Genomic DNA, 21,914 nt, shown 5'->3' on the forward strand with positions numbered 1-21,914 from the left:
AGCCATCTCTCAGATGTAAGGTCATCTTAGACCAACTAGTTCTTAGGTGACTCACCAGCTGATCAGAAACTCATCATTGACATAAGTGAGCCCAGCTAGACCAGAGGAACACCCATTTCGGTCTAGCCCAAATCACCCACTCACAGAATTATGGGCTAAACAAACGGTGCTTGTTTTAAGCCACTGAGTCTTGGAGTTATTTTTACACAGCAAAAGCTAACTGATACAGAGTTAGTAAGAGCAGGTCTTATTTCCTGGATTGTTGACTAATCAATTTTACAGCCTTGAGCAAATCACTCACCTTGTTGAGCCTCAATTTTTTTATCCTCATCCAATGACATTTTGTCATTGCTTTTAGAGAAAGACAGAAAGGTAGAGGGGAAGGGAGAGAGAGGAACACCAATGTGAGAGACAAACATCAATCAGTTACCTCCCATATGCACCTGGACTGGGGGCTGAACCCACAACCTAGGTATGTGCCCTGACCGGGAATCAAACATGCAACCTTTGGTTATGGGATGATGCTCCAACCAACTTAGCCACACCAGCCAGAGCAAGCCTCAATTTTTAAACCAGAGAAACAAGGAATGATGGTAGGTTAGTCCAGTGCTTTGCAAATTATCATTTAGCAAACAAGGTCTTTCTTCAAATAATACTCTACAAGGAACCTCAATATATGAAACAGATGAAAAGGGACTTGTTCTGGTTCTCGAGGAAGCTAAACCCCATCTGATCAGCTTTTCTCTCACTTCTCCTTCCTATACCCACCTCCACTTCCTGGAATGGTACCCCAGAAATCTGTGATAAAGTCTGACAAGCATTGTGCTATTCTGTATTTCTAAGGCTTCTTTTCAGGCTAACATTCCATGATTCAAGGCAGGAAGGGGAGACATAGTTTTACATGAATCAAGTCAGGTTGGCCTCTCTAGTAACACTTACCACACTATGTGGTAATTAGTTACTTACTCATCTGTCTACAACACCTGGCAGTGAGCAACTCAACTATACAGACTGTTCTTCCTCCTTTTGGAGTTCCTTCACTTATGTCAATGATTGCCTCATGCCCCTCAATACAAAGCATCTAGTCAAGAAATGCCATGTAAGTAGATGCTTGGATGGATGGTTGGAGGGACGGATGGATGGAAGGAAGGAAGGAAGAAAAGAAAGAAGGAAGAAAAGAAGGAAGGAAGGAAGGAAAGAAGGAAGGAAAGAAAGAAGGAAAAAATGAATGAACAAATAACCACATGAATGGATAATCATCACTGAATTGATATGAAATGATATAAATGGAATGGATGAAAATGAATAAATAAAGGAGCATATGAATAACTTTGACATGTTATTCACAATGTTTCAAAGATAAGATGAATTTAGCCTTCTCTCTGAGTACAAAGCCAGGGCTCTAAACATTTTCAGCATTGTCAGATTACTCTCAGCAAAGTCTGAGGCAATAGTAACTAAATTAATACATCTTCAAAAGCAACCCCAGTTATTTTCTCAGATTTCCTATCATTAATTCCTTTCAAGGGCAGGAAGCATCTCTCTTCATACCCCTACCCTGAAAATGCCAGCCAGCCTCTCCCCAACTCCAACCCTATGGATTGCCCTCACCCTCTTGGCAGTTGGTACATGTACTCAAAGATTTACTTGGGCTCTATGTAAACAGAACTTTCTACAGAAATCTCTTCTCCACTTTCCCACCAATGGTTTTCCCAGAGAAGAGCCAGGGAAAATTCACTTCATATGCTACACCTTCTTTGGTTGTGTGGCCATGATAGAGGTGGGCCTCCTGGGCCTGTCTGCAGATTTTTAGCTGTGTGCTAAGAGCAGGAAGCCCATGGAGAAGTACACTGGTTCAGACCAGGGATTCTTCCTGTCCTCCTATAAAGCTTCTCCTTCCTGCTCTAAGTTCTTAATGACTACCTTCCATTTAAAACCATCATTAGCTTTAAAGCAGGCTAACTTCAACAGTACTGTAAGCCAAGATAATCTGGCCAGAAAGTAGCCTGATGAATTTAACATTCTTTTTTTAAGGTGGGGAATGAATATGAAAAAATGTAGTCTGGAACATAAATAGAAATAAATACCAGAGAACTGATGCAACTTCACTGGGGTAAAGCAATAAGTAGGGATGTGTAGTGATCTTCTAAGTTTAAAGAGGTAAGGTCATGTTTCATTTTCTTGTTATTTTATTATTTAAACCATGTGTCTCAATGGATATATTTTTTCTGCCATCATGTTCTTTAAGGTTCCAAGAACATTCCAAGTGCCTAATATGGGGTAGAGCAGGCATCTTATTTTATACAATCAATACTTTCCTAAAAAATTACAGGGTGTCAGTTTGTTTTTAAATGGAATCACGTCATTTAAAAACTTTCATTGGACTTTGTATTACATAAGTAACATGGAGATGCAAAAAGAAACCCCTTTTCTAAAAATAAAATTCTTCTATAATTCCACCTGCCAGAGATAACCACTGTTAACATTCTAGAGCAGCATTTTTCAAACTGTAGTTTGTGGCCCATTAGAAAATCATAAAATCAACTTAGTGGGTCATGATTAGTCATCTTAAAATGAAACAGAAGAAAAGAGAAGAGGAATAGAATTGGAGTAAAGTAGAATATGGTCATGAAGGAGTTATTTTATACATTCAGTATGTTCCCCAAAACTATTAAGTTTCAACTGTACCACTAATTAGTTACAGCCAGACAGGCAGCCACCACCTTGCCCAATTACACATGCTAACATCCAACAGAGCCATGTGCCTGTGCCAGACACAAAGTAGGTACTTCCTGATTTGTGGGCCTTTTTGTCCAGAGGTCCCAACCCCATACCTTCTGAGCATCCAAGGACCCACCTGGACATCACCCTAATGTCTTTTTTTTTTTTTACTGCTTCCACTTCCCTATCACTGGGAGACATAGGCTATCACAATGGTATTAAGGCGGTAGTAATGGCGGAACCATGTGCTTTATGGAGAGGCCCTGAATAGAGTAGATGGAGCTCTAAAACTGAAGACTGACAGCCACATCTGAATCCTGGATTCAACTATTAAACAGTGTGGTTTTAAACAGTGTGGTCTTAAAGCTACTACCAGGGCCTCCATTTCCTCATCTACCCAAAGAATGTCATAGTATTTCCATCACAAAATTTTGAGGGACTTGTGAAATAAAGTGAATGAGTACTAGCAGAAACCAGTCACACAATAAATGTTAAGAGTATTTGTAGGTATGTGTGTGTGCATGCGTGTGCGTGTGAATTTATTTGATGTATGTCTGAACATGTTTAGAAGAATCCCCTTGATAACACTCAATCATCTAAGACAAAATTTCAGCCATTCTAAAAACTGGGGGCAGGGATGGCTATAGGAAAAAGTCAAAGAGGTAAAGAAGAATAAACTGTAGCCTGTGATCTCAGCTGTAACACACAGAAGAGACAGACAACTTGGGACAAGCAGTGGATTTAAGCAAGTTCCTTAGAGTACATCTGGATTTTTAAAGGCTTCTTATTCTGCATAAAGCTCTTTTGCATTTCACACCTGGTAAATTAAAAAAAAAAAAAAAGCCTATCCTCCCCCCACCAACCCCACCTGCAACTCTGACTTCACAGAGCTGTCTCACTAAGCCTCTAGTTCTTAAAAGCCAAAACTCAATTACATAGTCACCTCTACATTTGAAAAAAATCTGGGTTAATGGTCCAAAGAAGTTCTCTCATGGAAAAATCAGCTCACCTATCCTCTAGTTAGGAAAAGGAACATAGCAAAGTAGAGTAAAATTTAAAACCATGTTCATATTTATCATAAAACCCCACTTTCAAAGGCCCAGGTGTGTATCACTCAACAGCAGAGTTCCCTGGGGGCTTCTCACAACCATTTTTCAGACTTAACTGTAAAGGTTTCACACCCAAAGTGAACCAAATGTTCCATCAAAATACAAGGCAGCTATGAGGCTTCTTGGGCCTCAAAGATGTTCCAGACATTCCCAGGATTCTTGGAGGGGAAGGCTCAGGCTGAAATACTCACCCCCTCAATTCTCCAATCATGGTCATTTCAAACCAAACAGTGAGGAAGCCTGTGGGCCAGCAGGGCTTGCGGGGAGGGTGGTTACAACACTCATTGGGTCCAGGACTTCAAACCTCAGCAAAGGCATCTGGGAAGCTTAGCCTATGTCGGGGGGTTAAAAGAAAGTCCTGTTGGCAATTTCAGAATTCGAATGAGGCCTTTTCGACTCCCAGAATCCACAGAGTTCCATCTAGCCACAGGTGCTACTTTGTGAATTAGATATCCAAGGTTTTGAAAACAGAGCCACAGGAATAGACCCTGTGACAGGAATGGAAAGGCCTCCCCTCCTCTTGTTAGTCTCTTGCTCTTCTGATGAAATGTTCTGCTTTGCCTAGATTTTTTTGTAAAACCTGGATAGTAGGGGCAACTAGAGAAGGCAACTCCCCCGTTGCTCTAAGGCTAATCCACCCAAGTGATTAGAGAACTCATCACTCTTCCTCCTCTATCCCTTCCCCAAGGAAAGGAAGCAATTTGAAAATCCAAAAGGATTCTCCTTCTCACAGAGGAAGAGCTGAAGCAGTGCCAATAAAGATTCAAATGTCAAACTCTGATTACATGGAGTTTGAAAGTGATTTGAAACATGGATTTGTGAGGAGCCCTCGTCTGAGAAACAAAAAGCCTCATAACTATGCATTAATTTAAAGAGGGGGGGAAAGTCCATTTAAGTAGATCACATTTCATCCATTTCAGACCTCAAAACTTTGTCATCAGTGATTAATGATAATCTTTATGTTATAGAAAACAGAACAAAACTTCTGCTTAGTCCAGAAGTCAAAGTACAGCAAGGAATAAGAACAGTCACTGTCATGGCCTTGAGGTATCTTATTGAAAGAGAAAGTTTTGTAAAATTACAACTAAGGAAGTTTTTAGCCAACAGAAATGTACAGATACATTCACCAAAAGATACGAATTAGAATGTTCATAGTAGCATTATTTGGAAATGATCCAAATGTCCATCAATAGTAGAATGGACAAATAAATCATTCATATGAAGAAATGCTATATAGCAATGAAAAATGAACTACAACTACATGCAACAACATGAATGGGACAAATAAATATAATTTTGACCAAAAAATCCAGATATAAAAAAGGATATACTATGTGATTCCAAAACAGGCTAAGTAATCTAGGCTGTTAGAAGTCAGAGAAGGGACACTCTTTGGGAGATACGACTGGAAGGGAACAGTGGCAGAATTTCTAGAGGGCTGCAAATGCTGTTTCTTATTCCAGGTGTTATACACTTATGATTTGTGCACATTGCTATATTTGTGTTATAATTAGGTCTTAAAAATAAATATTTAAATATTTATCAGAGAGAGAGAGAGAGAGAGAGCAAGGGAGAGAGAATGAAAACGAATTAATTATTTTGGTTCCAGGTAGCTTTCTAAGTGCAGGGCATGATCCAACCAAGCTGATCAGGCCACAGAAAAGCGTACAGAGCAACTTGCAAAGAAAAAGTACAAGTTCAGAAGTAAACGAGGGTGTTCATTTGTTTTTTGTTTCTTTTTTTAATTTTCTTCCTCACTCAACAGCCATTAAAAATTTGAATTGACAAATCAATTTTTTAAAAACACTAAAGGGCTTCAAATTTACAGAGACAAGCCAATAGCCCCACTCATTTTCTTTACTCAAATATATTTGTAAGTGAATCCCATTTCTCACCATCACTTCCTACCTTATCACCAACCTGACATTTGCTGGTCTTAGGATATGGGGCAAAGGGTTAATAAAATAAAGCCACACAAGCACAACCTTACGCAATATATTTTTCTTCATGCAAGTGCTTTAATTTTAATTAGCAAAGGCTAAAACTTTGCCAGATAATCACCGGTGACATCTGATACCTGAGCAGGGTTCCAACATCTCTTCTCACACTGAAGGCATTTAACCCAAGTGAAACTCTTGGAAAACCTTCCAGGGCATCCTTCCCAGTATCTCTTCCTTGGTTTGCCCACTTCCCTAACATTGTCCCAAACTCTTAAGCATCAGTCTCTCCTGTTTGTGAAGCAGAAAGCCCCATGATTTCTTGCATGGAAAAGGATTTCTGAGGTATTTTTTCATTCTGCATCCCCCCCCCCCCCCCGCCAAAGTTAAACTCTAGAACTGATCTCTTAATAAACATGTGCCATCTTGCAATTAAGTGTTCAGGGGTGAATAGGGGACTGGCTGAGGCACCAAACTCTGATGTGAAATTTAAAAGGAAAATATAGCTTTACTCTCATTATTGAAATACAAATACAGGCTTGAGGAACAGAATCCAGATTCACGCTGTAGAGAAACATAAATATTGACATTATATTTTAATGAACATTTTAAAAAATACTTTTGATTTTTATTGTTGTTCAAGTACAGTTTTCTGCCTTTTCCCCCCACCCCTCCCCACCACCCCTGCCTATATATTCTAATGAACATTAAGTCTCACTGGCTCTCATCCTTCCTCATAGATACTAGTTCTTCTGTCTCTTAGATGACTAGTATTAAACATCAAGAGTAGCTGAACTCTAAAATGGGCTTCTTCTTTTACAAATCTAAATGCACTTGGATAGAATAATCAGAAAGCAAATTTTAAAGAACTTTCTTCATCCTCTATCCAGGCTTCAAGCATCAGTATAAGCTGAAAACCCAGTTACAAATCACTGTTCCCAGCTATTTAGCAATTTGAGTACAAGTAACAAGTTTTTTTTTTCCCATGTATTTTTAAATGTTATTTTAGCTTTATCTTAGAAAAACTCCTACTTATAAATTACTTCTGGTGTCTCTGAGGCAAGATTCTTTTCTTGTCCCAAAACAGACAAGACCAAAGAGAAGAAACTCCACTATTTCAATTGTCTTGGGAATGTTTTTTCTCTCAATCTTTTAAAAAATTGTGATATAATTAACATAATAGCATTATATTACTTTCAGGTGTATAATGTAATGACTTGATATGTGTATATATGATGAAATGATCACCACAGTAAGTCTAGTTAACATCCATCACCACACCTAGTTACAATTTTTTTCTTGTGATGAGAACTTTTAAGATCTACTCTCTTAGCAACTTCCAAATATACAATACGATATGATTAACCATAGTCACCATGCTGTGCATTACATCCCCAAGACTTATTTATCTTCTAACTGGAAGTTTGTTCCTTTGCAAATCTTATATATGGAATCACTAGTTCTTAGTCTGATCCTACTGTAGAGTCCAGACATTCCTGTGGAAACATTTTCTTCCATGTTCATATTAATGCAACAGCTGTAGCAGGGACTAGTGCGAAAGCATCAGAGTTCAAATATTGCTTTTCTACCTCAAAAAGGTATTATCTATGTAAACTTTATATAGAATCTAAACTTTAGATTCTCAAGTGAGAGAACTGTTCCTCTCTTAATAGGGATGTGGGTTACAGAGGTGCACACAGTTTTTAAACTTATCAGACTACACACATGTGATCCATACATTTCACTGTATGGAAATTATACATTGGGTTTTTTTTTTATTGTTGTTCAAGTACACAAGAGTTTTCTTTAGAACACCTTTAAAATTTTCCCCAGACGGCAAAATAAGATTAATCAATATATAAATAAGACACTAGAAGTGCCTATTTCCTCAACAGTCAGAAGTGGCTTTACAAAATACATTAGGCCTACGTGAGAATTCTCTTTTGTTCCTCCTAGAAGAGCACAACACATTGTAACATGGTTTCCTTTGGAGCAAGTCTGGCAGAGTAAGAGGGGAGGAGGGCTTTCCTTTCCTTCTTTTTTATGCCCTCTGTATGGGTTGAATTGCCTAGTCCTAAACATGAAACAGAAAATATCAACATCTCTTAGTTGGATCCAACCTCTTCTCATTACCTCCACAAAACCACCACCATCTCTCACCAGGATAACAGCTAGAGCAATTATCCTACTTGGTCACCCTGCTTCTACCCTCCTCCCAGTTTCATCTTGACACAATAGCCAAAGTGATCCTTTTAAACTCTAAGTCAATAAATGTGACTCCTAGGCTTAAAACCCTCCAGTGGGTCTCCACTTGACTCAGAGCAAAAGGCAAAGTCCTCACAAAGGTCTTCTAGATCCTACATGAGCTATCCGCCCCCAACCTTCCTGACCTCCTCTCCTAGTCTCCTCCTTGCTCACTCCACATCCACCATATTGGCCTTCTTACCATCCCTCTATCACACCAAGCATTCTCTCACTTCAGGGCCTTTGCACCAGTTCTGGTTCCTTCTGCTGGAACACTCTTCCTCCACCTATCAACATCTTTAACTTCCTCACCTCTTTCCAATCTTCACTAAAATGCTGCTTCCTCAATGAGGTATACCTGACCACCCTATTTAAAATGGTAACCCCACTCCAATCCTCTAAATTGCCCTCACCCTGCTCTAATTTCTCTTTGCCCATAAATTGCCACCTCCTAACATGTTCTGTAATCTCTTTGAATTATGTCTAATTCTGTTAAAACTCTGTATTATGTTTGTTGTTTATGGTTTATCTCTCTCCACTGTAAGCTCTTTTTTACTTTTTGTTTACTGATGAAATCCAAGTGCCTAGAATAGTGCATGGCATACAATAAATGAATGAATCTGGATGATAAGATTATTGATCATTTTTTTTATTTCTATACTTCTTTGCATAACAAAAAGAGGCCACAAAGAGCATGGAAATCTTAATAGTCCTCTGACCATGCAGATGGATATACCATTGCTTGGTCAGCTGTCTCTTTCCCCCTGATCCAACATTTCACAGATTCAGACACAGGTTTTCACCTACTTGGAAAAAATTAACGTACGCCTCCCACTCTGCATGATCCAATCACAGTACCAATAAAATAACATCCAATAATTTACCAGAGCTCATCATGGGTCAGGCACAGTTCTTAGTGCCTATGTACCTTGACTCCTTCAGTCCTGTCAACAAACTGATGCAGTATGTACTGTTCTCATCTCCATCCCAAAGGAAAATAAACGTTCAGTAAATTGTCCAAAGTCATACAGCTTTGAAGAGGTGGAGCTGGAATCTGAGCCCCTGCTGTCTAACTTCAGAATCCATACTCTTAACCACATACTCATTTCTCAACAATAAAATAAACCTGACACTTGCCAACCTTACTCAAACTGAGCCTAAGCAAACTCCAAAGGTCATGAATTCCAAGCGTTTCCTTAAGAAACAAGGACATAAGGTTCCCACCAGGTATCATAAAAGAAAGAAAGGTATAAGCACTCTGATCCTCTGCCTTTTACAAACCACACACTTTGGACTTAGAGAAATGGACCCTAGGACCCAGAGGGTCCCCATGCAGTCCAACAGTGCAGTCATTCTATGGCCAAAACAGAAAAACAGATTCTGCTAAATAAACTCTTTATCCATTACATACAAGAAAACTTAAATGGCCCCATCTGATGGCTATGAGTCCAGTTTGAGCCAGACTAATGTCACTTCCCTTTTGAGTAGCGTTATTAGACTGGGAGATTAAAGGAATGCTACAGACATATGGTATTCTTGATTTCAGTAAACCTTTGACAATCACTCAGGATGATAGATCTTATGGGCAAGGTGGGGAAATGTGGTTTGAATGGGACAGTGGGGGGAGCATTTATGGCTACTGCAACAATGGTACCCAATGAATGTTGATTAATAGATGTGAACTTGGAGGGATGTTGCTAGTACTCCCTGCCAATGGCATCTGGATTTCAGTCCGTTTGAACAACAGTTTTATCAAAGATGTGAGTGATGGTCTAGAATCATGTTTATGATGTCTGCAGAGAGCAAAATGCTGTGGGCAGTAGCTGACACATTGAATCAAGATTTTAAACCATCACCACTGATTGGAAGTGAAAAAGCAAAGCAAGCAAGATTCAATTTAACAGAGACAATAGGGGAGTCTTGTGAAATTTAAGTTCAAAATAACAACTGCACCAATAGAATAGAAGAAACCTCATGTAAAATAACTGCCACTATAAAGGAAAGAACTTTGTTGGGCCTTAAGAGCAGTAATGTACCAAGAGTATTTTGCAATGGTTAAAACAACAATGGCCACCTTAGTCCTAGTGGGGCACTCGTATGAAGAAAGGAATGGGTCCATTCATGTTCTGCACCTTTGGGAGAGGGTAACCAGTGTGAGAGGGGACAGGAAACTTGACATTCAGAGGTCTGGGTTGAAAGAAGTAAAGTTGTTTTACCTGGGATGAAGAAAGCTTAGCAGGGACCATACAGTAACCTCTAGCCACTTAAAAGATGTCCTGGATAAGAGATTATAGGCAGATTCTATATGGATCCAGACACCAGAAGTAGGACTAAAAGGATGGAATTACAAAAGGACAGATTTAGTCTCAGTGTAGATAAGGATTGTTTGAGAACAGGAACTATTCAGTAATAAAGTTGGGGCAGGGATGGCCACTTCCCCTTCTAGGAGCCTCAGAGGACATGGAAACCAGATGGGTTGTCATTTGTGACATTTTTAAAAAGGGTCTTACCTTGGATGGGAAATTGGATTCAATGGGTGCTAAGGTGTTTCCCAACTCTAAGATCCGAAGATTCTCCAACTCTTATTAAATTCATTTTATTCTTGGTTAATTTCACTTGGAAGGACTTAATTAAGTACTTCATAATAAATTAATTTTTCAGCATATGGACGCCCAGGTCCATATGGATGCTCAGGTCCTCAGATTCCTGTTTCAGTACACTCAAACCTTCTCATGTTCATTAGTGGATTGAGGGATGGACATTAATGTCAGAAACAAAAACCTGTCACGCCTGTCTTAGTCATTCAAAAAGATGAGCTAGACAGGGCCGCTGTCCTTTGTGGGTTTGCAGTCTGGTAGGGAGGCTCTCCAAAACCTTGTCTCAATGAATTTAGACCTTATAATGACAGCCTTACATTCAGAAACCATTCCAACCTCGTTGTTTTTATTTTCATTTATTATCAAGATGTTATCCATGAGGAATTCCTGATGCAAAAAGAACTTTTAGGAATTTTTTTATTGATGATTTGTTCCAGGCATTCTCTTCCCATGCTTGTTAATAGTGTCCCACAGAATCTTGTGTTCCACTACTTTAATAGAATAAAAATAATTTAGCCCTGGCTGGTGTGGCCCAGTGGACTGAGCCCCGGCCTGCCAACTGAAGGGTCACTGGTTCGATTCCCAATCAGGGCACGTGCCTGGGTTGCAGACCAGCTCCTCAGTAGAGGGCACACAAGAGGCAATCACACATCGATGTTTCTCTCCCTCTCTTTCTCCCTCCCTTCCCCTCTGTCTAAAAATAAATAAATAAAATCTTTAAAAAAAATTTAAACTGAACTGTCAAAATGAAAGTCCAACTACATTTGAAATCGCCTTTGTCAATAAAATTATAAAGCACTATATGAGGTCAATGGATCCTTAACACTCTTGGACAAACATGGGACAATAGGAGAAATTTCATACATCATGGCAATTTAAAGGTAATGCCCATTAAAGGTAGACTAGAAGCTTTGAGATTGAAGACATTTCTGAGAGTTTATGTGGAATTTACACTTTCCTGATGGCATTGTGTGGGAAAGGTCTCCACAAACAGAAAGAAAGAAATCTTTATTGTTACCATCTTAGCAATATCAGCCAAACAGAATTTCAAGGATTTCCTAGGTAAAGTAGTTCAGTAGTATTGATTTAAAAGCCCAATCCAGTACAATAAGAAAAGTCTAGAAAGAAATATGTTGTTGTTACTGGTTATGAGAATATTACAACCATGAATTATTAACCTTTGAAAGATTGCTTTTTTCTCAAGTTGTTCTGTGATGGGTTTAAAAGCAGCTTTCAATAAAGCTGTTAGGATCTCATAATGCCCCAAAGAAACTTGCTGAATAGAGACAGAAGGAAAAGAAACATAACCACAGTTATTGAAACATCAAAAGAAGCTCACATTAACCAGTCTGCAAAGGGTTTTTGCATGTGTGAGAATGAACAGAATGGGGAGGAAAAGGATCAACCTTCCAAAAGCAGAATGAACCCATTACCATTAGCATTACCATACCAATCCAAAATGATCACTCCACCTAATGTGTGACTTCCTAGTTTCTTTTCAGGTTTAGCGGTTTCTATGTCTGCTTAGGCTGAAATTGTGCTTCTCAAACAGGGAACCTTGGATCTCCCAGGGCTGTCACTGACCCAATTCCACAGGATGATAAATAGCACTCTATAAGGCTGGCCAATTGACCATTGAGGAACTAAGGTGGTGTGTCTTCATCATCTTAGACTTGAGTTCTTCCCATTCCCCCTCACATCTCTGAAGCACTAAAGATCTCTTGTAAAGGGTAGTAAGTTATTTCCAGACCCACTATACATCACCTGGGAGTGGCCAGGCATGTGGCTAATATAATAATCCTGGGTGAAAGAGTTTGAGGAAAAAGAGTGAAAAACACCATCTCTACCATACCCCTGGCCCTAGGTCTTTGCCCTCACAGTTCAAAGATTAAATACATTGTTTTGATCTAGGTTCCCCTAGACTCTTTGAGTGCAAACTACTCAAACACAAGTAGTTTATGTGGGAGGTGCCCCCAGGAACCACCCACAGGTGAGTGAGAAAGTGAGATGGAGAAAAGAAGGCAGAGAATACATGGTGCGTTATTAAATAAGTCACCACTGTGGGCAATTAGAGCTCAGTCCTACTGGAGAACTCTGAGAGATGGTATAGAACACACCTCAGAAATCTCTCATCCAAGGGGCAAAGGAGCTGGGGTGTTCAGCCATCAATACCTTGTCCATCACTGGTTGAGTTCTGCTTCAGGAGCACTAACTCACTAGGCTTCCAGCTTTCCCTGTGTGCACAGCTAAGCAGGGGGGGGGGGGGTGCGGGGGGAAAGCCCTAGGCAGAGTTCTAGGAATTTGCAGTAAGCAGCCTTCAGTATGAGAGGTGAGGGCTGATGGAATATAGACAGAGCACCAATACCATTGGCTGTTCAGAAGAGAAAAGCTAAGATAAAGGCTAGTACAGAGTTCAAGAAAACTTGTAGGTGGGGAGGTGGTGAACAAGGAATCAGGTTCCACTTCACAGAGAAGATCATGATGTGCCAACTAATTATCAGAGAATGACCATGTAGAAATTAGCCAGTGAAATGTTCCATAAGGAAAATGCAGAATATACATAGGCATGAAGAATGAGAAAGCCTGACAAGTTGGGGAATAGCCAGTAGTTCAGTGTGACTTGACTGACGTAGAAAATGAAGGAGGCAGGGAAGGTCAATGAGTAGAAAAGCAAGAGATAGAGTGATTCCTCTGGGTTTGTGCAGCAATGCATGAAAGAAAAGCCTTGTGTCCGCAAACAACACTGTGGGCTCAGACCTGGACCCTAATTCTAGGCTCCAACACTTTCTAGCTGTTGCTACCTGGAGTAAGTTGATAATCCTCAGTAAAGTGGGAAGGCAACTGTACCTCTCTCATAGAGTTATTGTGAAGATTAAATAAGGTAACTCATATAAAGATCTTAGCACAGGGCCTGACATATAGCAGAACTGAATAAATGTTAGCTAAAAATAAAATCAATCCAGTCAATAGATGATAAAAGTGTCACTGTAGTGCAACGGAGAAATGATGGTCATTTCAGTAAGTGGCAATGGATCAACTGTGTATCCATATGGAAAAATAATTAAGCTTGACCCTTACCTCACACCATTTGCAAATATCAATTCCATATGAATAGCAGGTCTAAATGACAAAGACAAAACAAAGAACTTCTGGAACATAGGAGAGTATCTTCATGATCTTAAGGTCAGTGAAGAATTTAAGAACAAACAGAACAGAACACAAATAAACACTAATCATAAAGAAAAGGATTGATAAGCTGGAGTACATAAAAAAAATAAGAACTTCTTGCCAAAAGACAACACTGTGAGTGAAAAGGCAAGCAGAGAGAAGGTATTTGCAATTCCTATAGCTCACAAATGACCCATATCCACAATATTTAAAGAATTCCTACAAGACGATAAAAAAGATACAAAAAACCTTATCAGGAAATGAGCAAAGGCTTTGAATAAGTAATTCACAAAAGAAAACATCCTATTACCTATCCACCAAAGTAGCTACAATTAAAAAGACAATAACAGTGTTGTGACAATGTGGAGCAACTGGAACTTTCATGTACTTCTGGGAGTGTAAATTTGTACAACCAGTTTAGAAAACTGTTAGGCAATAGCTTCTAAAGCCAAACATCCATCCCCTTTGACCCAAAAATTCCACTTTTAGGTATATACCAAAGAGCTGTGTGTATATAAGCTCATCAAAAGGCAAATAAAAAATGCTTGTGGCAATAGCCCTAAACTAGAAACAACCCAAATGGCCATCATCAGGAGAATGCATCAACCAATTGTGGTATATGTACACAATGAAATTGTATTCAGCAATGAGAATCTACTGTAACAACATGGAAGAATCTTTGTTTTAAAGTCTTTATGTATTTATTTTTAGAGAGAGGGGAAGGGAAGGAGAAAGAGAGGGAGAGAAACATCAATGTGTGGTCACCTCTCACGAGCCCCCTACTGGGGACCTGGCCCACAGCGGAGGCATGTGCCCTGACTGGGAATCAAACCAGCAACCTTTTGGTTGGCAGGCTGGCACTCAATCCACTGAGGCACACTAGCCAGGGCCAACATGGAAGAATCTTGCAAACATAGTGTTTGGTGAACACCAAAAAGGTATATACTCTATGACTCCCCTTACATAAAATTCAAAAATAGGAAAATCAATTGGTGGATGTGGATGTCAAAATAGTATTTACCTTTGGGAAGGGAGATAGTGACTGGTAGAGGGCCTGGGGGTGGGAATGTTTCAGGATACAGTAATATTTTCATTTCTTGATCTGGGTGACGGTTATATGAGTTGTTCACTTTGTGAAAATTAACCAAGCTGTACATTTATGATTTGTATACTTTTCTGTAGGAATATTCAACTTTAATATAAATTTTACTTTAAAACTTAGTAACTAAATATAATTAACTGCAACCAAAAAGCCAATGACATCTAAGAATGAACAGCTTGGGGTTTAGGCCAATGAAGTAATTCCAAAATGCCAGGTTTTAGTGACTGAAAGATGGACTAACTTGAAATTTATGACCATAAATTTCAGAAGGCTCTCAACACAGCCAGGTAATTCCCTCACACTTCCTTACTGCATCCATGTTCCCTCCCTGAGACAACATTAACACCTTGCCTTCTTTCCTCAAATTACCAATACCCTCTCAGCTGATGACCTCACCAGGTACTTCACAGAAAAAAATAGGTGTAATTGTATAAGAAAACTGCATCTTACCACCATCAATTCACCAGCCTACCTGCCTGTCTGCCATATCCTCTGTCTTCCCCCCAGTACCATGGATGGAAGGGTGCTTTGATCCCTTCCCCTCTCAGCTTCTTAAGTTGTTCCATAATTATACAGTTCTTCCTCCAGCATCATCAATTTCCCCTTCTGTGGAATCTAAATGTGCCTATACATCAACACTTTTTAAGAAAAAACTCCCTTGATCTTGTATTCCCCTCCAGCTACTACTCCATTTCTCCACTCTCCTTCAGAGTAAACTCCTTATAGGAGTCATCTGTGGTTGCTATCTCCTCTTCCACCCACCCTGCTCTCTCCTCATTCCCTCTTATTTGGCCTTCACCTCCACCCCTCCCCTTAAATGGCACCTATCAGGTCCATTAATTGCGAATAAGTTACCAAACTGAACAGTCTTCTCTGAGTGTTCATCTTAATCTTGGAACCATCTGATCAAGTTGATTTCTCCATTCTTGAAACACCTTCTCCTGGTTTCCCTCAGACCATACTCTCCGGATTTTCCTTGTAGCTTGCTGGCTGTTGTTTGTCAGTCTTTCTCCTCCTCTACTAAACTTCTAAAGTTGGACTGCCGTAAGCTAAGTTCTGGCTCCCTTTTCTTCACTTATCTATATCGTTCCTAGCTCCTAGGATTTGCATATCATCTCTATGCTTTTATCTCCCATTTACTTCTCCAGTCTGGGCCTCTCAAATTGTGAACTCACACATCTAATGGTTTATGTCTCAACTTAACATGGTGCAAATAGAAAATTATTGATTCTATCTTCCCACAACAAAATACTCACTCTTCCACTAGACATACCCATTTCTGGAAATAGTACTTCTTTCTATAAGTTGTTTAAATCCAAAAAGAAGTAGTAGTCAGCCATAGACATTTCTTTTCTTCTCACACTCTGTACCCAATCCAATAAGTATATACTGTCAATTCTATTTCCAAAATGAATTCAGAATCCCACCACTTCTCACTGTCTGCATAGCTACCTCCCTAGTCCTAGCCACCATCATGAGTCACACTGTGTAACTGGTTTACCAGCCTTCAGACTTGGCTCCAGAGTGACTTTACTGAAGTATATGTCAGATCATTGTTACCCCTGCAAACTGCTCCCTTGCCCCCAGTCTGTCTCGAGGCAATGGGAAGCAGCTGTCCAAGGATGAAGCAACACAGAAGACTGCATGGGGCAAGAAAGGCAATGTGGGTCACTCCCTTTGAAACTCCCCTAGGCCTTGAGCAATACTAAAGGGAGATGCATGATGTAGCAGATGCCACTGGTATTCTACCCAAAGCCCCTCCTCACAGGACCCCTGCAGACATTCCTGTGTAAACCTTAGGCTTTTTTGCATCTCTCTACCTAACCTGGGACCACGCTGAGCCCTAACATAGGGTAGGCCCCCTCCGTGAGCCAGGGAATTCATACTCCAGGTCCTAGTTTCCATCAGTGGTACAAGTTGGTGGATAAATACTCCAGCTTCTTCCCTCCTCAATGGAACATTTCTGAGGTGTGTGCTGAATTGAACCCAGGTTGCCCACAGTGGTATCCAAGCTCACACTGTGCATGAACTTTCCTCCCTACGCTGCTCCACTTATGTACTCCCTCCCTGTGCTTCCTGGGATGCCTCTGAAATAAACCACTTACACAGAAACCCTTTTCTCTGCCTCTACATGCTGTGAAACCCCAACTAAGACACATACTATTGTGCCTTTCCTTCCAAAGGTAATGCCTTCCATCACATCAAATAAGAACAATGACATCCTAAATTCATATGGACAAAAAAAAGCAGGAGGCCTGGACCCGAAGTGTAGAGATAACATTTCAGAAAAATTTAAAAACAGATTTTAAAGTCCATCCCTGGACTTATTTATTGAGGTATAAATACACATAGTATATATTCATCATCAACTGTATGCACATATTAAGGATTTTCTTTTTTCTCCATTAGTTCGTACCCCAAACAGCTAAAAGGACTTGAAAGGACTGTCAAATTCCATGTACATAAAGTGCCCACTGCTGTCTCTAAAGAAAGAGGGGAGAAAGAGGAGAAAAGAGGACACAATCTGCTCCAGTACTGAGTTTCACCTGTGTGAAATCTAATTTAAAGAGCGGTGTGTGTCACACACACACACACACACACACACACACACACGGGAAATGTATGCACCACTCAACAGTCTGCAAAACTTCCCTCCAGTTCTTTTGAAGTGAAATCACCACTCACCCCAACCGCACTCCCCAGATATCAGCGCTGTTGAAAGTGAAGGGCCTGTCCCTGCTGTGTGGTTTAAGGTTAAGAAAAAAAAAAAAAAAAGGCAGGATTAAAGCGCTCATTTCAAGTCCCAAAAGTAAAATACGACTTGGCCTACGGCAGTCCTAATGCTTTCCAGAACTCATCCCCGGAATTGCCCTTTTAAACAACCAGTCATTAACCCAACTCAGGGTCTTTTATAGCTGCGAAAACCGATCGCGCACATCATTTATTCATTACGGTTATTATTGTTGTTATTACAGAAAAGCAGCGAATTCCCGGGGCGGGGTTCAAAGGGTTTCTTTTTTCCCTTTTCTTTTTCTTTTTCTTTTTTTTTTTTTTTTTTTTTGAGTGGGGGCAATGAGCGAGCTGGGTTGCAGGGCAGAGGTTCCCGGAAAGGACGCCGCGAGAGCGCCCCCGCCCCGCGCGCTCCGGGCCACCGCGCACCCGCACAGCTGCTGCAGCAACGGGGAAGCTTCTTATGTAAGTCAGAGCCGCTGACATCACCTTCGCGGGAGCGTGGCAGCTGAACTAGGCACCTAAGGACCGGAGCGACGGCCTAGTGTCCCCGCCCACCTTTGGCTCATTCCTAAAGGATTCCGCCGCTCTCTGATTTCACCAACGGTGCGCCAGAGGACCCTCCTGAGCGTCTCTCAGAGGACAGTTGACACAGAATGACATTTATTGGGAGCCCTAGGGTGTCGCAAGAGTGAAGTTAATGGGCAACAAAGATGCTCAGGGGCCTTCAATATGTGGGTGGATTTGGGAGACAGTACGAGGACGCCTCTGAGATCCTCGGAGGACAGAAGACACCAAAAGCTATTTAGTAGGAACCCTGGGCTTGTTCAGAGCAAAAAAGATGTCCAACGATCTCCCCAGGGCTCTGGACGCTCCTCCCTCCACGCCCCTCCTCCAGGCTCCTCTGGGCCACAAGGTTGGAGCAGAGCTCTTAGGAGTTCACTCTAGGAGGCAAGCGTCGCCTTGCTACGTCTCACAAGAGCGCAAGGTACAAGTTCGGGGCTCTGCACAGCCCCTCAGGTCACCGTAAGAGTGACAAAACTGCCACGGCGAAGCAGAAGCCCTAAAAAGACACTCACTACTTCTTGAGCCCCCAATCACTAGTGAGGGGGGTTGAACTATAGGGCTCGGAGCTGGGCTGCTGGAAACCACAGAAGTTGCACCAAACCCCTCTCACCCCCATGGATGAAGGGGGAGAATAGGGAAGGTGAACCCCGCAGGTGAATGAAAGACCCCTCTGCCTCCTATGTCCTCATAAACGCTCCCCTTCCGCTCGCAGCTGCCTGCGAGTTCCGAGGCCACCCCTTTAACTTTCTCCCCTCCACGTTTGCATCCTTGCATGAGAGTCCAGTTGGCACTCTCAGCACCGGGAGGATTGGGCTGGGTCCCAGGGGAAGGGAGGGGTAGGGAAGCAAGGGTAAGTTGCAAGCTGCAGTGGGCGCGGCGCCGCGGGGTTGGGATTGCGGCGACCGGGGAGGGCTGAGGGTGCGGCGCAGGAGCGGAGCGCCGGGCTGGCGGCGCGGATACTCACGCACTGCCTCCTGCTTGGGGTCCAGCGTGCCGAGGACGCGCTGCACGCCGCCGAGCTTGCCCTGCAGTGCCCAGACGCGGCGGTGGGTCAGCTGGATGTCGCTCTCGAGCTCCTGGAACAGACTGCACGCGTGCCGGGCCACGTCCGAGAGCTGCCGTAGGACGCGAGCCAGCGCGGCGTTGCTGACCGCGCACAGGTCCAGCATGAGCAGCACTGCCGCAGCCGCCACCGACGACGCCTCGCCAGCCACGGACACCGCCTCTGGGACCCCTGCCGCGCTCTCCTCGTCCGCCGCGGACGCCTCTCGGTGTTGTGGCTGAGCCTGATCGGTTGGAGCGGGCAACGGCGGCGGCGGCCCAGGAGGCGCAGGGGGCGCACGGAGCGCACGGGGAGGATCCTCTGGCCCCGTCTCCACCGCCTCGTCCCGTCGGCTGGGCGGCTGCAGGGCTGGCGGAGGTTCAGCTATGCCTCCGTTCGTGTCCTCCGCCGGGCCGGGCGGCGGGCGCCGCTGCCGGCACAGCCACTGCGGCTCCACGATCCGCTTGGCGAAAGGCATCCCGCGCAGCCGGGCCGCGACTTTCTGGTCTCCTCAAAGCGTCCCTTGCTAGCTGGGAACCGGGCGCGCCCACCTGGGCGGAGATGGGGCAGAAGTCGGGCAAAGGCGGGCTGGGGCACTCCGGATACGAAGGGGTCTCTTCCGTTCACCTGGCCTCCTCCTCTTCCCCGCCCTACCCCTAGCAAATCAGTCTTCCTGGTCCTCCTCCGGGTGCAAGGTTCCCTGGGGAAAGATGACAAGCGCGGGGCACAGAAATCGTGGGGTGCGCCTGGGCTCTGCTCACTTGCTTCCAACCCAGGTCGGCTGGCTCAGCTCCATCATTCCAGCGCTCGCCGCAGTCGCCCCAGCCGCCGCCGCCGCCTATATAAATGGGCGCGCGCGCGCGCCTGTGTGTGTGTGTGTGTGTGCGTGCGTGTGTGAGTGTCTGAGTGGGTGGGTGTGAGTGTGTGCGCGCGCCTCAGTTTGAAAGTACCCCAGCGCAGGCCTCTCCCCGCGCGCCCTTCGGCCGCCCCGGGGAGCGATTGCGCCCAGGCTCTCTCCCTCTCTGGGCCGGGAGGAGATTTCAGAAAGGCGCTTTGAAAACCCGGAGAGTGGAATCCACCTCCAGCCCCGGCGCAGGAGGCGGCGCGGGGGCGGCGGGGCCGACGCAGGGAGGGGGGAGGCCAGGGCGAGGGGCGCAGCGCCCTGTGCGGCCGCTGGGAGTCACTGGTGGCCTCACCCTGCGCGTTCCGACGCAAAAATACTTCCTCACATCTAAGGGGTTAGGGCTGAGACTGTCAGCGTGGCGGGGCGGGGAATCCTCAAGTTGGGGTTGGGGGTGTGGGTAGCGAGCGCAGAGGCAGAGGGGTGGGGTATTTGGGATGCAGCAGATCTGGCGTGTTGAAGCAAGTTGCTTCGCCGAATTCCAGTTCTGAGCAAGTCCTTTGGGTTCTTAGCGGGGAAAATCGGGCTCCCCCTAAGAGTGCCCCGGGCTCTGTGAGCGCAGTGAGATAGCTGGGGAGGGTGACCAGACGTGGGCGCACCCCAGCGCGGCCAGAATAGCCAGGATGCTGTTTATACCCCCTTCCCAGGTATCACTCGGCTGCCTGCACTGGGCCAAGTCTTTACAGAGTATCATGAATGAGACCCAAACCACCAATGAGCACATCAGAAAACTGCTTGCAAAACTCATTGACACGTTAGGTGAGATACTCTGGATTACCTTTGTGTCACCCTACTGTGCTGATCATTCACAGGGATTTTAAAGTTCTCCATTAGAGAGATGACTCATTGAAGAAAGTTTTCCCCTTCGGTTAACTGAAAGGTATAATTTCTAAAAAGCCGTGTATTTCGATTGCAGCAGGCTGGATGCTGTCAGCTTAAAACCTTTTTTTTTTTAAGAGTTTGGGAAATGTTAATAAAATACATGCTTTCATCCCTCCAAAAAGGATACTGTAAAAAAAAAATTTTTTTTTATTTTAAAGCCACAAGCCAGATCTTGGGAACGCAGCCTTCATTTCATGTGTCTAAAGAGAACATGGAAAAAATGTTTTACGGCAACAATAAAGTCCTCCAGACCTTCGCTGGTGTCTCCTCTCACTTTCCGCCTTAACAGGAGCCTGAACAGGGCCCCACAATCAGCACTTTGGACTGGCCCACACTTTGGTTATAAAGGTCTCAACAGACCATTCTCTTATTCTGCCTAAAGAAGTAACTTTTTTGGCAAGGGGTCCTTGTTCATAAAAGATCCAGGCTGGGGATTTAGGGGTAAAGGGCCATGATGTCTGCAAGGTACGCATAAATGGTTCAGTACCAACAACAAGAATAATAATGATAACAATAATGTGTATGTACGAAGAGAAAGAAAAAAGAAAATATAGCAAAATATGAAAAATAGTGAGTCTAGGTAAAGGACATATTGGGATTCATCATACATTTCTTGCAACTTTAAATTTGGTTTGCTTTCCCTATAAAAAAGTGAAAGAAAGAATATTTTGGAAAAGGGTCTTTTAGGAGTTGTTCTTTATCTCACAAATTAAAAAAGCTTAGAGCTGGCTATTTTCAAATTTAACTTGACTTTTTTTTTTTTTTTTTTTTTTTTTTTTTTTTTTTTTTTTTTTTTTTTTTTTTTTACCAGAGGGAAGCAGGCAATGGGGTAGTGGCAGGTAGCTTGACTTTTTCATGTATTCAAAATTCTGAACATGAGTTCCGCTAGGTGGCCAAGACATACTCCTCCCTAA

General features: G+C 43.0%; 1 protein-coding gene across 2 annotated transcripts in view; it reads right to left on the reverse strand.

The window, feature by feature from the left end:
* Positions 1-20,301, reverse strand: part of NHS (NHS actin remodeling regulator) — a 393,921-nt gene extending 373,620 nt beyond the window's left edge. For both annotated transcript variants that reach the window (XM_053917252.1, XM_053917251.1), the window contains exon 1: positions 19,140-20,301. In XM_053917252.1, the coding sequence (XP_053773227.1) occupies positions 19,140-19,695 (556 nt within the window). In that variant the 5' untranslated portion in view covers positions 19,696-20,301. The remainder of the gene's footprint in view (positions 1-19,139) is intronic.
* Between the last annotated feature and the right edge of the window lie 1,613 nt (positions 20,302-21,914).

This window comes from Desmodus rotundus, chromosome X, assembly GCF_022682495.2.
Source record: "Desmodus rotundus isolate HL8 chromosome X, HLdesRot8A.1, whole genome shotgun sequence".
Lineage (NCBI taxonomy): Eukaryota > Metazoa > Chordata > Mammalia > Chiroptera > Phyllostomidae > Desmodus > Desmodus rotundus.